Source organism: Ochotona princeps, chromosome 4 (genome assembly GCF_030435755.1).
Source record: "Ochotona princeps isolate mOchPri1 chromosome 4, mOchPri1.hap1, whole genome shotgun sequence".
NCBI classification, from domain to species: Eukaryota; Metazoa; Chordata; class Mammalia; order Lagomorpha; family Ochotonidae; genus Ochotona; species Ochotona princeps.
In genome coordinates, this window is record NC_080835.1 from 53,996,920 (window position 1) to 54,011,287 (window position 14,368).

General features: G+C 41.2%; 1 protein-coding gene across 2 annotated transcripts in view; it reads left to right on the forward strand.

The window, feature by feature from the left end:
* The window catches only part of POLD3 (DNA polymerase delta 3, accessory subunit), a 53,727-nt gene that overhangs the window by 12,559 nt on the left and 26,800 nt on the right, over positions 1 to 14,368 (forward strand). For both annotated transcript variants that reach the window (XM_004589893.4, XM_058663577.1), the window contains exons 3-5: positions 2,262 to 2,364; positions 7,643 to 7,682; positions 9,794 to 9,926. In XM_004589893.4, the coding sequence (XP_004589950.1) occupies positions 2,262 to 2,364; positions 7,643 to 7,682; positions 9,794 to 9,926 (276 nt within the window). The remainder of the gene's footprint in view (positions 1 to 2,261; positions 2,365 to 7,642; positions 7,683 to 9,793; positions 9,927 to 14,368) is intronic.

The window sequence follows — 14,368 nt, forward strand, 5'->3', positions numbered from 1 at the left end:
GGAGTGAAACATCGGATGGAAGATCTTCCTCTCTGTCTCTCCTCCTCTCTGTATATCCGGCTTTCCAATAATAATAAAATCTTTAAAAAAAAAAAAAAAGAAAAGTGACCAGTCATATAGATTGTTTTCTCTTGAGTTTTTGGCATTTCTGCCCATCTTTGGCTGGAATCTGACATCTTGTAGAGGCTCCGGAAATGTTTCTTGGTATCTCTTTGTTGCTGAAGCGGAAATGGCTGAGGGGAGCCAACTTCTGATGCTTGCTGGATCATGGGACTAAACATGAATTTAAGGATTTTATTAGAAGCCCCATTGTTCCTGTATTTAGCGCTTGGCCCTCTCAGGCTAATGAATAGTTTGAATACTAGGCAGTGGGAATAAGCTATTAACATTCCATAGTTCTTTATTTTTAGAGATTTATTCATTTTTATTGGAAAGGCAGATTTACAGAGAGAAAGAGATTCCATCCGCTGGTCTACTCCCTAAATGGCCACAGTGGTTGAAACTGAGCCAATCCGAAGCCTGGAGCCAGGAGCTTCTTATGGGTCTCCCACATGGGTGAAGTTTCCCAAGGTTTTGGATCATCCTCTGCTGCTTTTTTATGCCACAACCAGGGAGCTGGATGGGAAGTGGAGCAACCGGGGCAGGAGCTGGTGTCCATATGGGATGCTGAGGTGTTCAGGCAGAGGGTTAGTCAGTTGAGCCATAACACAGGCCCCCAACATTCCGTATTTCTCAGTGTTGGATCTAAGAAAATACAAGATTGGAATTTTAGAGCTGGGCATTTGTGCTATTTGCAAAGTAGTTCTTAATATTTTGGAGTAGTTAATTGATTTAGAAACTATTGAAAACCCTGAATCAACTTGCCTAGAAAGAGAACATATGTTTGTTTATGCTTGGAGACTTGAAGGTTGTGGAAGATTAAGAGGATCACTAATTTCACACAACCTTATTTTATATCTCAGGATATTAGGAAACTTGGAAAAATTAGCTAACATATGTAGGAGAACACATAGGCAATAACTAAATTTATTTATTAAGATTTATTTATTTATTTTTATTTGAAAGGAAGATTTACAGAGAGAAGGTAAGACAGGCAGATTTTGCATCCACTGGTTTCACTCCTCAAATGACCACAAAAATCAGAGCTGAGCTGATCTGAAGTTAGGATCCAGGAGACACTTTCTGGGTTTCCTGTGTGGGTATAGGGTTCCAAGGCTTTGTGCCATCCTCCTCTGCTTTTCCATTCCGTAAGAAGGGAGCTGTATGGGAAGTGGAGCAGCCAGGGACATGAACCAGCACCCATTTGGGATCCCAGCACTTGGAGGCTGAGAATTAGCCAATTGAGCCATTACACTGAGCCTTGAATTTATTGGTTTTTTTTTTTCCCCCCATTTTTTCTTTTTTATTATGATACAGTTCCATAGGTTCTGGGATTTCCCTTACCCCTCCTCAAGCCTCCTCCCCCCAACCGATTTCCCCTATAGTTCTTCATCTGAATTTATTCTTTGTATCAGTTATATGTAGGGGGAGGGTCTTCAGAAAGTTCTTGGAGACTACATATTATGAAAACACTATGCACGATCTCAAGGCTTTTTTGCACCAAAATAAACTCACCTTTTAATTCTGTTTTTCTATGAGCTTTTTGAAGTTCATTGATTGCCATTGTTTTAATAAAGGTTTAGTCCTTTTAGACTATGATTAGATTTATCTCTTTGACTTACTGGGTCACTGCCAACTCTGTAGACGTGCTGAGATCATCGTTTCTTATCTGATGTCTGTACCTTTCTAAACTGTCCTAAGACTAAACACATATTATGTGGTTTAGAAAATTTGGTGGAGGGCCTTGCACAGTAGCCTAGTGGCTAAAGTCCTTGCCTTGCATGCACCAAAATCCCATGTAGACACTGGTATGTGTCCCAGTTGCTCCGCTTCCCATCCGTCTCCCTGCTTGTGACCTGGGAAAGCAGTTGAGGACGGCCCAGAGCATTGGGACCCTGTACTCACATGGGAGACCTGGTGGGAGCTCCTGGCTTTGGATTGGCTTAGCTGCAGCCGTTGCTGCCACTTGGGGAATGAACCAGCGAATGGAAGATGTTTCTGTCCCTCTTACTCTGTAAATCTGCCTTTCGAATAAAAATAAACTAAAAAAAAAATTTTGGTGGATTGTTAGATTTCATATATCTGACTTTCAAGGTGTGAATTAAGAATTGATGAGGTAAAAACTGCTAATGACTTTCTATGCCTTCCTTTCTTTGGAACAGGATGCTGTATGATTATGTTGAAAGGAAACGAAAAGAAAATTCAGGAGCCCAACTGCATGTCACCTACTTGGTATCTGGCAGTCTCATCCAGAATGGACAGCCTGTAAGTTCTCAGAATCTTAAAGCTTGTATGTGCTGGAGCAGTGAACTGTGTTATAATCTAACACAAGGGGAGAAAAAAAACACAAGATTCATGATATGGCTGTTTTTAAAAGTTGCAGGTGATGATGATTTTCTGTTGTTAGACTGAATGAAACTCTGAAAAGTCTAAGGAATAATATTTTGGCTCTGATGCAGACAGAGTGGTTCTGACAGTTGTCCCAGGTAGTAAGACAGTAGGACATGCATCTCTTGTATACCTTGTAACTTTTTCTTCCTCTTGAAGATATATTTGGGACAACGATGGTTAATTTTCAGCCTATTACAATTTAATTCACAAACCCAGGAATCAGAAACCACATTAAAAAAAAAAAAACTGCCTTCATTTTAGTTTTGATAGGCTTACATCTAAGTGGCTGAGAGGCAGTGGGTGTTGGCAGGGAGCTGAGTGAATGCAGAGGCATGGTGTAGTTTGAACAGCTTCACTGTCCTGCATGGTCTTGTCATCACTCTAGTATCAGATCTTCTATCAGCACAGGTTACTGCTACGTTTTCAGCATCCCAACCACAGAGCTGTCTCAGGTCTGCTGAGTTTGTCTTAGCTACTTTCACATCCCTCTTGTGCCCAAGAATCATGCTATTATTCTCCTGTGTTAGTGGGTACCAGAAGCTCTGCTGAGACATTGTGTTCCTTTTCTTGTACCAGATGAAACCCTGCAAGCTTTAAAAAATTGCGCTTCTGGCTTGCTCGCTGAAGGAAGGCATGCTTCCTTCCCGTGTTCTCATTTCCTCAAACCTCCTATTTTTTTGGCTTCTGTCACAAGTAGTCTCATGGGACTTGGCCCAAGGCTCAGGACCTTTCTTCAGAGATTCACTAAAATTTACAAACATTTGCCCTTTTGTTGTTTTTTCTTTTCCTCTCAATAGAATAGGTTTATAACATTGATTTGCTAAAATACTCACTGAATTTGTTGTAGTAATTGAGTGCCAAACGTGAAATTTAATACTGGAAAAATCCATGTAGTCGTTTTCAAGGAGAAACAACACTGTTAGTGGGATCAGATCCCTGTGTTTCCTTGCCAGAGTATTCTTTTCTCGTTGATAAGCTATTTGGTAAGCGAAATGATAAGGTATAATCAGCATTGTTTAACACTGACATATGTTGTGAGGAATGAGGTACATTTATCATCATTGCACAAACATCAGAGTGTGCTTACACAAACCTGAATGGCATGGCCTACTACACACTTGGATTATGTGAAATAGCTTCTTGCTCCTGGGCCACAAACCTGTATATTGTGCTGTTCCAGACAGGTATAATATAATGGTAACTATTTGTGTATCTAAACATAGAAAAGATACAATAAAAATATAGTGTAAAAGATATTAAAAATGGTTCACTTGTAGAGAGTACATATATGAAAGGAACTGGTAGGAATGGAAATTGGCTCTGGATGGATTAGTGAGCTGATATGAGTGAGTGTGAAGGTCTGGGACACTGCTGTCGGTCTGAGGCTTCACTGTGTTAACAGGGAATATTTTGCTTCAGTGAGAAGTTAACCTTGATGTACAGTGAACTTTTTACTTCATGAGCTTTAAAATGTTTTAAGCTTTTTGGCTCTGGTAATAATAAGTAGCTTAAAACACAACATAGCTATACATATTTTTTCTAATTTTTTTTTAAAGATTTTTATTTTTATCACAAAGTCAGATATACAGAGAGGAGAAGAGACAGAGAGGAAGATCTTCCCCGATGATTCACTCCCCAAGTGAGCCGCAACGGGCCGGTGCGCGCCGATCCGAAGCCGGGAACCAGGAACCTCTTCCAGGTCTCCCATGTGGGTGCAGGGTCCCAATGCTCTGGGCCGTCCTCAACTGCTTTCCCAGGCCACAAGCAGGGATCTGGATGGGAAGTGGAGCTGCGGGGATTAGAACCTGCGCCCATATGGGATCCCGGGGCTTTCAAGGCGAGGACTTTAGCCGCTAGGCCACGCCGCTGGGCCCAATTTTTTTTTCTAATTTTTAAACTTTCTTGTTAAAATTTAGGCATACAATTTTTTTTTACATAAGTTTTTTTTAGAAGATTTATTTATTTTCATTTAAAAGGCAAAATTACAACAGCGATAGGAGGAGCAGAAAGAGCAAGGAATTTACTATCTGGTGGTTAGCTCCCTAAGCGATCACAATGGCTGGAGCTGGGCTGGTCTGAAGATAGGAACCAGCAGCTTCTTCAGGGTCTCCCACATGAGTGCAGCGGCCCAAGGATTTAGGTCATCTTCACTGCTTTCCCATGCCATCTGCAGGGAACTGGATCAGAAGTGGAGCAGTTGGGACTCAAACTGGTACACAAGTTGGGATGCCAGGACTGTAGGTTGAGGCTGAAGTCACTGTGCCACAGTGCTGGCCCTGACGAATGTACACTTAGCCTAGGTCTGTGTAGTGACAGGATCATCAGTATTACTGTCTCTTCCACTTACACGTTCTGTCCCACTGGAAAGTCTGCAGGGAAAGACGCACACATGGAGCTGTCACCGCCTTGTGTGAACAGTGCTTCCTGGATGCTTCCTGATAGACCTGCCTGAGGCTCTTCCTCTTGTGTAGCAGTCACTCATTTCAGAAGTGTGTCCTTGTTGGGTTGCTTGATTTGTTTCTTTTCCTTCCTTCCTTCCTTCCTTCCTTCCTTCCTTCCTTCCTTCCTTCCTTCCTTCCTTCCTTCCTATCTCTCTATCTCTCTATCTATCTATCTATCTATCTATCTATCAAAAATTCGCTGTTAGGTAGATAATGTACCCTAAACATTCCTCTCTGTAATGAATACCTTCTGGTATCGGGGTCCGTGTTTTTTAACTTTTCAAGGAGCTTATTGAGATCTACATAAGCTTCTACTAAGCCCTTCACTGTGAATTTTTGGAAGGTTCTTTTTATTCTACAGCTTCCTTTTCTATTGCTCCTTCAGCTGTGTGCTCACTAGGCGATAGGAAGTCTTTAAGAGAAAGAAGCAGCTTCCATGCATTGGTTCAGCCCCAGAATGCCCTCTGTGGCCAGGATTCTGCAGCTGGGAATTCAGGCTATGTCTCCTACCATCACCTCTGCCTCCTGGGATCCATATCATCAAGAAGCTGGAATCAGGAGCCAGATCCAGAGAACCAACACAGACACAATGTAGTGGGCAGGTAGCCTGGCCAATGAGTTCACTGCTATGCCAAATACCTACCCAGTGATAGTCATTATTATTGTTATTATAATGTGATTTAGATTTAATGTTCTATTTTAGATTTATTTGGAAGGCCAGAGTGACAGAGAGAAACAGAGAGGAAATCTTCCATTTACTGGTTCACCCGCCAATGGCTACAACAACAGGACCTGAAAGTAGGAGTTAAAACTCCTGCTAGGGGCCCGGCGGCGTGGCCTAGTGGCTAAAGTCCTCGCCTTGTAAGCCCCAGGATCCCACATGGGTACCGGTTCTAATCCCAGCAGCTCCACTTCCCATCCAGCTCCCTGCTGGTGGCCTGGGAAAGCAGTTGAGGACGGCCCAATGCATTGGGACACTGCACCCACATGGGAGACCTGGAAGAGGTTCCAGGTTCCCGGCTTCGGATCGGCGCGCACCGGCCCGTTGCGGCTCACTTGGGGAGTGAATCATCGGACGGAAAATCTTCCTCTCTGTCTCTCCTCCTCTCTGTATATCTGGCTGTAATAAAATGAATAAATCTTAAAAAAAAAACCAAAAAACTCCTGCTAGTTCTCCCATGTCAGGGCAGGAACTTGTTTATTTGAGCCGTCACTGATGCCTCCCAGGGTCTGTGTTAGTAGAAAGCCAAAATTGAGAGCTGGAGCCAAGTGTTAAACTCATGTTTTCTGATGTGGGACACAGGTGTCTTTAACTGGCACCTTAACTAAAAGGCGAAAAGCTCACTCTGTGTGAAACAAATTATTAAACATAATGTCAGGTTTTGTCCTTCTGATTTCTTCTAGTTTTTTTTTCTTAAAAATGTAAGCATTTCTGAAATGAAAAACGGCGTTATAGGACCTGGCATGATGGTTCAGTTGGCTAATCCTCTACCTTGCAAGCGCTGAAATACTATATGGGCACCAGTTGGTTCCTAGCCGCTTCACTTCCCTTCCAGCTCTCTGCTTATGGTCTGGGAAAGCAGCAGAGAATGGCTCAAGTGCTTGAAGCTCTTCAGTCACATGGAAGACCTTGAAGAAGCTTCTGGCTCCTTGCTTTGGATTGGCTCAGCTCCAGCCATTGCAGTCATTTTGGGAGTGAACCAGCAAATGGAAGATTCTCTCTGTTACTGTCTTGCCTTCTCTCTGATTCTGCCTTTCAAATAAAGATAAATAAAAGTGGGGTAGCCAGAACTCATACCAGGCACTCTAACAAGTGATGTGGGTGTCCCAAGCAGTGGTTTAACTTACTGTACCTTTCTGCCCCAACAGGTCCTTATTAATGATTATTTGAGTTACTTGTGATCTTTGACTATTACAAATAGTGTTGCAGTGAACAGCACAATACGAGTGTGTTTTGTCTGTTGCTGTTGTGTGTTTTAGGCTTGCATACCCACAATTTGGATTGCTGGGTCATATGGGAATTTGCCATGTACCTGCCTCCTTTTCCTGTTCTCACCAGCAGTTTAGGAAAGTACCTGTTTTCATAGCACATTCTGTTTAGAGTCATTTGCATTTTCTGTGAATTGTCTTTTCGTACTTTTTCATCATTTTTCTTTGTTTAGTTTTAGAAACTGTACATTAACCCACCATGATACAAATTGCATACTTTTCCCACTCTATCCTTTTTCTTTATGCTTTGCTTGAGATTTTTTGTTATCCAAGATTGTTCTGTTACTTTTATGATTTATTTCAGTTATTTTTTTCTTTTGAATTATGCTTAAGAACTGTTCCCCCATTCTCATGTTTTCTTCTAATCCTTGTATGTTTTTACTTTTTACGTTGAAATGTCTGATCCATTCAGTATTTATTCTGATAAACTACTGGGTTCAGTTTTTTCCTGGTCCTGTGTGATTATGCATTGTTCTAAAGTCATGTACTCAAAAGTCCTGTTCCCTGATTTGAAATGTTGTATTCCATTGTGCTATTGGTATTTATGCTTTTACTTTCCTTTATCTCATTGAGTAGTTTTAAGGTAAGAAGATATAAATATTATGACTTTATCAAATTGTAACATCTTTCTAGGCACTTTGGTGTTTTATTTATCTCACATTGAAGAACAAGAACTAAAATTCCCGTACTTGAAACACTAATGAAGTGTTATTTCCTTACAGTGCCACAAGGTTGCAGTAGTGAGAGAAGACAAATTAGAAGGTTAGTATATTCATAATTTGGCAGATTTTTTCTTCTAGTTAGCATAAATTTTCTCTAATAGATGTATATTATATGTGTGTGTATATACATATATAATATCTATCCATCTAACTCTCTATCTACTTACCAGAAGAGCCCTGTGTTCCTTATTAGTAATTTCTGAAAAATGTTTAAGTATGGTACCATATCTGCCTAGCTTCCTGTTCTTGAGGCCAGTGACTGCTAGCAATAATAAAGCTGTTGTATTACAGGATTTCAGGATGTTTGTGGCAAACATCCAAAAAAATATTGTCACTATCATATAGAACATCTCATCAGCAAAAATACTTTAAATACAGTGGTACATTCCGTAACAATTTCTTTTTTTCAAGATATATTTTTAATGAGGAGGCAGATTTACAGAACCAAGCTGTTCTGAAGTTAGGAGCCAGGAGCTTCTTCCAGGTTTCCAATCTGGGTGCAGGATCCCAAGGCTTTGCGCCATGCTCTTTTGCTTTCCCAGGCCATAAGCAGGCAACTGGATGTAAAGTGGAGCAACCAGGACACAAACCGTTGCCCATATGGGATGCTGACACTTGCAGACAGAATGTTAGCCAGTTGAGGCATCACGTAGGCCCCAGTGTTTCATTCTTTAGGAAGAAAATGAAAGAATGTTTTTCTAAAAGCATAAAGACTCCTAAATTAAACAATTTCTTAAAAAAGGGTAAGGTTTGTTTGTTTGTTTGTTTGTTTGTTTATCTGAAAGGCACAGTTACAGATACAAATGGAGAGAGAAATCTCCTGTCTGCTGGTTTATTCCTCAAATATCTGCAAAAAGAATAGTATGGGGCTGGACCAGGCTGAAGCCAGGAGTCAATAACCCCATCCAGGTTTCCCACAAGGTGGCAGTGGCCCAAATACTGTCTTCTGTTGCTTTCCCAGATACATTAGCAGGGAGGTGGAGGGAGTTGGATTGGAAGCTTAAACCAGCCTCATGGGATGCTGGCATTACAGGCAACAGCTTAATTTGCTGTGTCCCAATGCTATCACTAAATTACTTTTTTTGTATTCTTTTATTAATTGCATTGCATTGTGTGTCACAGTTTCATAGGCTCTGAGATTCCCCCATACCCTCCCCCCATGGTGGATTCCTCCACCTTGTTGCAGTATTACAGATCAAATTCAGTTGGGATTCTTTCATTGCAAGCATATACCAAGCAAAGGGTCCGGCATCTAATTGTCCAGATACATTCAACAGTTTCTTGGGGAGACCATCTCTGGTCTGAAGGACTAAATTACTTTTAAATTAAATTTGTCCAGCTGTTTTAAAGCTGTTAGTGTAACATTTTATTGTATAAAAACCCAATTCAAATGAATATTTAACAGATCTTCATGATCCTGAACATAGTTTTAAAATAAAATTTTATTATTGTCTTTTGTAAAGACTCCTGCCAAAGAGGATGGATTTTCTCACCAAATTAACTGGAGTATTTTGGGTGATGGCAGTATCCCTTTTTTTGAGGGGGGTCCCCAGCGGTAGTAGATAAAGTTTGATTATTCTATAGATACACGTCAGTTGTGTAGCATTTAGCACACTCTGTACTAGACACTGGAACATGGGAAAAAATGGGGACAATCCTTTCCTTTGTGGAGCCTAAAATTTGTTTTTGTGATTTTCTGTTTTTTTTTCTCTGCAGACAAATATAATTAGTAGTATTTTGTTATGTAGTTGCTTTTTCAGAACTAAGCTTGAAATATGTAAGTGAAGCCTTCTTAAGTAGAGATGATTTATTACTCTTTAGTTACATGCTCTAATGTAGGCTTCTTTGCTGACCATTAAAAAGAATATTTTAGTCATCAATCATTAATCAATGTTTGCTGAGTGTCCACTGCATGAGTGATACCCTCACAGTTGCTCTGCTTAGGAATGACTCAACCACCACCTACAGTGTCCTAATGTCCCTGCTGCAGACAGAAGGGTTGATGTTATGCTGTATATGTGCCTCTTTGGTCATCTAGATTTTGAACCAGTGCAGATGGCAAATGGTTTAATGCAGAAGGGTTTCTTGTTAAAGTTCCCACATGCTATGAAGTTTGTGTATTAACAGACTGCTTTTCCTGTTGACTTGTAGCAGTGAAGTCCAAGCTAGCTGTGACTGCCAGCATCCATGTGTACAGCATCCAGAAAGCCATGCTAAAGGACAGTGGGCCTCTGTTCAATACTGACTATGACATCCTTAAAAGCAACTTGCAGAACTGCAGCAAGTAAGCTCCTTAATGTTCCTTGTGGGCTTCTTTAGGAATTGATTTTGTAAGATGTTTACACAGTGGCTGCCTCTTAAGAGTGAATGCCAAGTCTAGTAAAACCCCATTTATCTTGCAGTAAGACACATGCCTGGTTTTATTAGTACATCATAAGGTGAAAAATAGCAGCCACAACCCACACTGAAAACCCCAGTGGACTCCCCATAAATCTATTTCGTCTGTCATTGCCACCAAAGATGTTTGTTGTGCCCCCCCCCCCTTGGTACTCTCATACCCCCGTTTCTGCTTGTGTAAATCCTACCCATCCTTCAAGAACAGGTTCAGATGTCCTTCAAAAAACTATGCCTAATTTGATCTCACTCTTCCTTCTAACCAAAAACAACTTCTTGCACTTTCATAGCCAGGAACAGATCCTCTAAATCTTTTCTATCCTTCACAGCACAGGAAGGTGATGTATGCTCACTTTGGAAATTGGTGGTCATAGACTTGAGTTGTACTTTGCTAATTAATAGCCCAGTGGCAAGTTACTTAAACTGTTTGAGCTCTTATTTTGTCTTTAAATTGGATGTAATAATGGCGACTTTGTGAGGTTGTATTGAAGGCTCAAGCCAGTTCTCCAAACATTTATTGTGAGCTCTCACAACTTTAACAGATAGTAAGCAAGGTCATTTGAATTCATTTAGCAAATACAGGACAAGTATATCTGTGATGTACCCCACATTATAGGGTGAATATGACCCAGTACCTATTCATGGAACTGATCTGAGGAGAGACAGGTAGTTAGCGTAGTGTGGCAATGCCATAATAGGAGTGACAGGAAAATGGGATAGGAAGCATTTATAGCTACACTTTTGGATGGATGAAATCGGTAGCCAGAGATGTCTTCTTGAAAATTATAACTTCAAAGTTGAGGATTGGAAGCCTGTTGGAAATAGCCAGCAGAGGAGAAATGGAAGAGTAAAACCAGAACTGAGAGAAAACATTATGCTTGTGTGGAACCTGATAGTTTTCTTTAACTGGGATTGGAGAAAACAGTGAGCTAAAAGACTGAAGAGGCCAGGTAGGAATTAGATTATGCTTTGACTCCTGTAATAAGTAGTTTTATATGTCTCTCTGGATGTACTGCAGAGCCGTTGAAGTGGGTTTTTTAAAAAGATTTATTTTTATTTGAAAGTTAGATTTATGGAGAGATGTGGAGAGAGGAAAGCCAGAGAGAGAGAGAGAGATCTTCCATCTTTTGATTCTCTCCCTAAATGGCTACCATGGTCGGAGCTGGACTAATTCGAAGCAAGGAACCTGGAGCTTTTTCCAGGTCTCCCATGTGGATGCCGGGGCCCAAGGATTTGAGCCTCCCATCACTGCTTTCTCAGGCAGATTAGCAGGATCATAAGTAGAACAGCTTTGACTTGAACTGGAACCCATATGGGATGCCAACATTTGCAGGCAGAAGCTTAACTTACTGTGCACAGTGCCAGTCCTGCCACTGGATTTTTAAGCAGATGCAGTAAAATTGTCAGAATTATATTTTAGAAAGATCACTCTGGCTACCATGTTAATGGTATATCAAAAGGAAATATTCTGATGACAAGGTCATCAGCGAGAAGTGTTTCCATGATCCATGATGGAGAGGACAGCTCTGGTAAAAAAAAAAAAACATTAAAAAACTGTTGGGGATGGAGAGATACAACGATCAGAGTCATAACTATTGAAATGTAGATAATGTGATAATGACTGGGGACAAGGTGGGAGTGGGGTAGCTGTTCATGGTGTTAAGGATGATATGTTTCTGGCTTGAGCAGTGGACACAAGGGAATGTAAGAGGAGGAAAAATCTCTAGGAAGAGGGAGCATGGTTAATTGGGTTTGTGCATGTTTTAGGAGCCTGTGGGAAATCTGGTGGGGACATCCATTGCATCAGATAAGTGGCTCTAGAACGAAGGAAAAATTTGAGCCAAGGATAGATTTTTTTTTTAAGATTTATTTATTTTTATTACAAAGTCAGATATACAGAAAGGAGGAGAGATAGAGAGGAAGATCTTCGTCAGACGATTCACTCCCCAAGTGACTGCAACGGCCGGTGCTGTGCCGATCCAAAGTCAGGAGCCAGGAACTTCCTTCCGGGTCTCCCACACAGGTGCAGAGTCCCAAAGCTTTGGGCTGTCCTCAACTGCTTTCCCAGGCCACAGGCAGGGAGCTGTATGGGAAGTGGAGCTGCTGGGATTAGAACTGGTGCCCATATGGGATCCCGGGGAGTTCAAGGCGAGGACCTTAGCCACTAGGCCACGCTGCCGGGCCCCAAGGATAGATTTTGAAATCAGAGAAAATAGGCAAGTTGACTAGGTCTAAGCAATGGCTAAAATTTGGGGGCTGATGCTATGGGGTATCAAGTTAACCCTTTACCTGCAGCACCAACATCTCATGGGCACTGGTTTGAATACTGGTTGTTCCACTTTTTTTTATATTTATTTATTTATATTGGAAAGACAATTCTACAGAGAGAAGGAAAGACAGATTCTTCATGTACTGATTCACTCTGCAAATGACTACACTGGCTATCTGAGCTGATCCAAAGTCAGGATACTTCTCCAGGTCTCCTACATGGACTCAAGGTCCCAAGACACTGGGCCATCCTTTGTTGCTTTCCAGGGTATCAGCAGAAACTGAATTGGAAATGGACCAGCTGGAGCATGAACTGGTACCCATATTGGATGCTGGTGCTTGAACGTGGAAGATTAGTCAGTTGAGCCAAAGTGCTGACCCTAGGATGCTCCATTTCTGATCCAGGTGCTAATGCACCTGGGAAAGCAGTGTAAGATGACTCAAGTTCTTGGGCCCCTGCATCCACGTGGGAGACCTAGAAGAAACTGCTTGTTCCTCACTTTGGCCTGGCCCAAGCACATGCTCAGGCCCAGCTCCAGCCATGACAGCCGTTTGGGGAGTAAACCAGTGCATGGAGTATTCTTTCTCCCTGGTTCTCCTCCTTTCTCTAACTCTAAAAATAAATGCTTTAAAAAAATGTTACAAAGAATGTAGAATGAAAGAAAGAAACACGATATCTCTACTTGACAGTTACTAGCTCTGTGGCCTTGGGCAAATTATGTAACTTCTCTGTTTTGTTTCCTTATCAGTAAGGAAATGAAGTTAAGGAATATTATTAACTCACTGTAGAGTTAATAATGTTAACTTCATAGGGTTGTAGAATATTAGTATATGTTGTAAAGCTCTTAGGACAGTGTTTGACATGTAACATAAGAGCTATTTAATGATAGCTTTTTTAAAAAATTAAAAAGCATTTATTTGAAAGGCAGAGAGACTGAGCAAGGTCTTTTATCTGCTGATTTATTTACCAAATGCCTGCAGCAGCGAGGCTGGGCTAGGCCAAAGCCAGGATCACAGAACTCCCTTGCCATCTCCTATGTGGCAGAGACCCAGGTACTTAAGCCATAATCTGCTTTTTCCCAGGCCCATTAACATCAGACTGGATTGGAAATGAAATAGCTCAAACCAGGCGCTCTGGTATAGCATGTGGGTATCCGAAGTAGGGAGTTAACTTGTTAGGCCAAATGGCTTGCCCCATAACAGCTGTTTTCAAAGGGCTATGCAGAAAAAGAAGAGCCCAAAGAGCTGCCAACAGTAAAAGGAAAACTGAAGGATACAGGATCCCCACACATGAGGGAAGAATTTCAGCAGGGGTAGGGATTGGTTTACAATGTGAAATAATGCTGAGAAACCAAATAAGACAAGGGCTGGAAAGTCCCCACTGACGTAGTGATGGTCTTGATAAGAGCATTTTCAGTAGAATGACCAAGTTCTAGTCAGCTGAGTCAGTGGGAGAGTAAGGAAGTGAGACAGCTAATACAACTAACTGTTCAAGAAATTTGACAAGCAAATGAAGGGGAATAGAGGGTGGTAGCTAAGGAGGAACTGACACTGAAAAACAATGCACACAGTTTTAAAGATGAGGATGATTTGAGCTTTATGTTGTTAGGACAGAGGCATGGAGAAGAGAGGGTTGAAAATGTTGGGGAGGATGGGATAACTGATTGAGATGGGTTCTTGGAAGTGAAGTAGATGCAGAATTACTGGACGTAAATCCCAGGAGAATAGGAGTCATGTCTGTTTTGTTAATGGTGTTTAAGCAAGATGGTGCCTAGTATGTGGTAGGCATTTGATATGTAATTGTTGAGTAACTAATGGTGGTTACTAGTTCCTTTCCCCTTAGCTCAGAACTTGACATAAGTGTTTATTAAGCAAGTAACAACAATAGGGTAATGTACATGTCCAGTGTCTTTTAGGATTTCAAGAGAACATTAACACCTTGCTAAGCTTATATAAGATCAGTGACAGAATTTCAAAATAATCTATTTAAGTGTAGTCATGACATGTAAGGATCTCAAAATCAATTCTTCCTGTTGTTTATAGCAAGTAAGCAAATAAGAATAA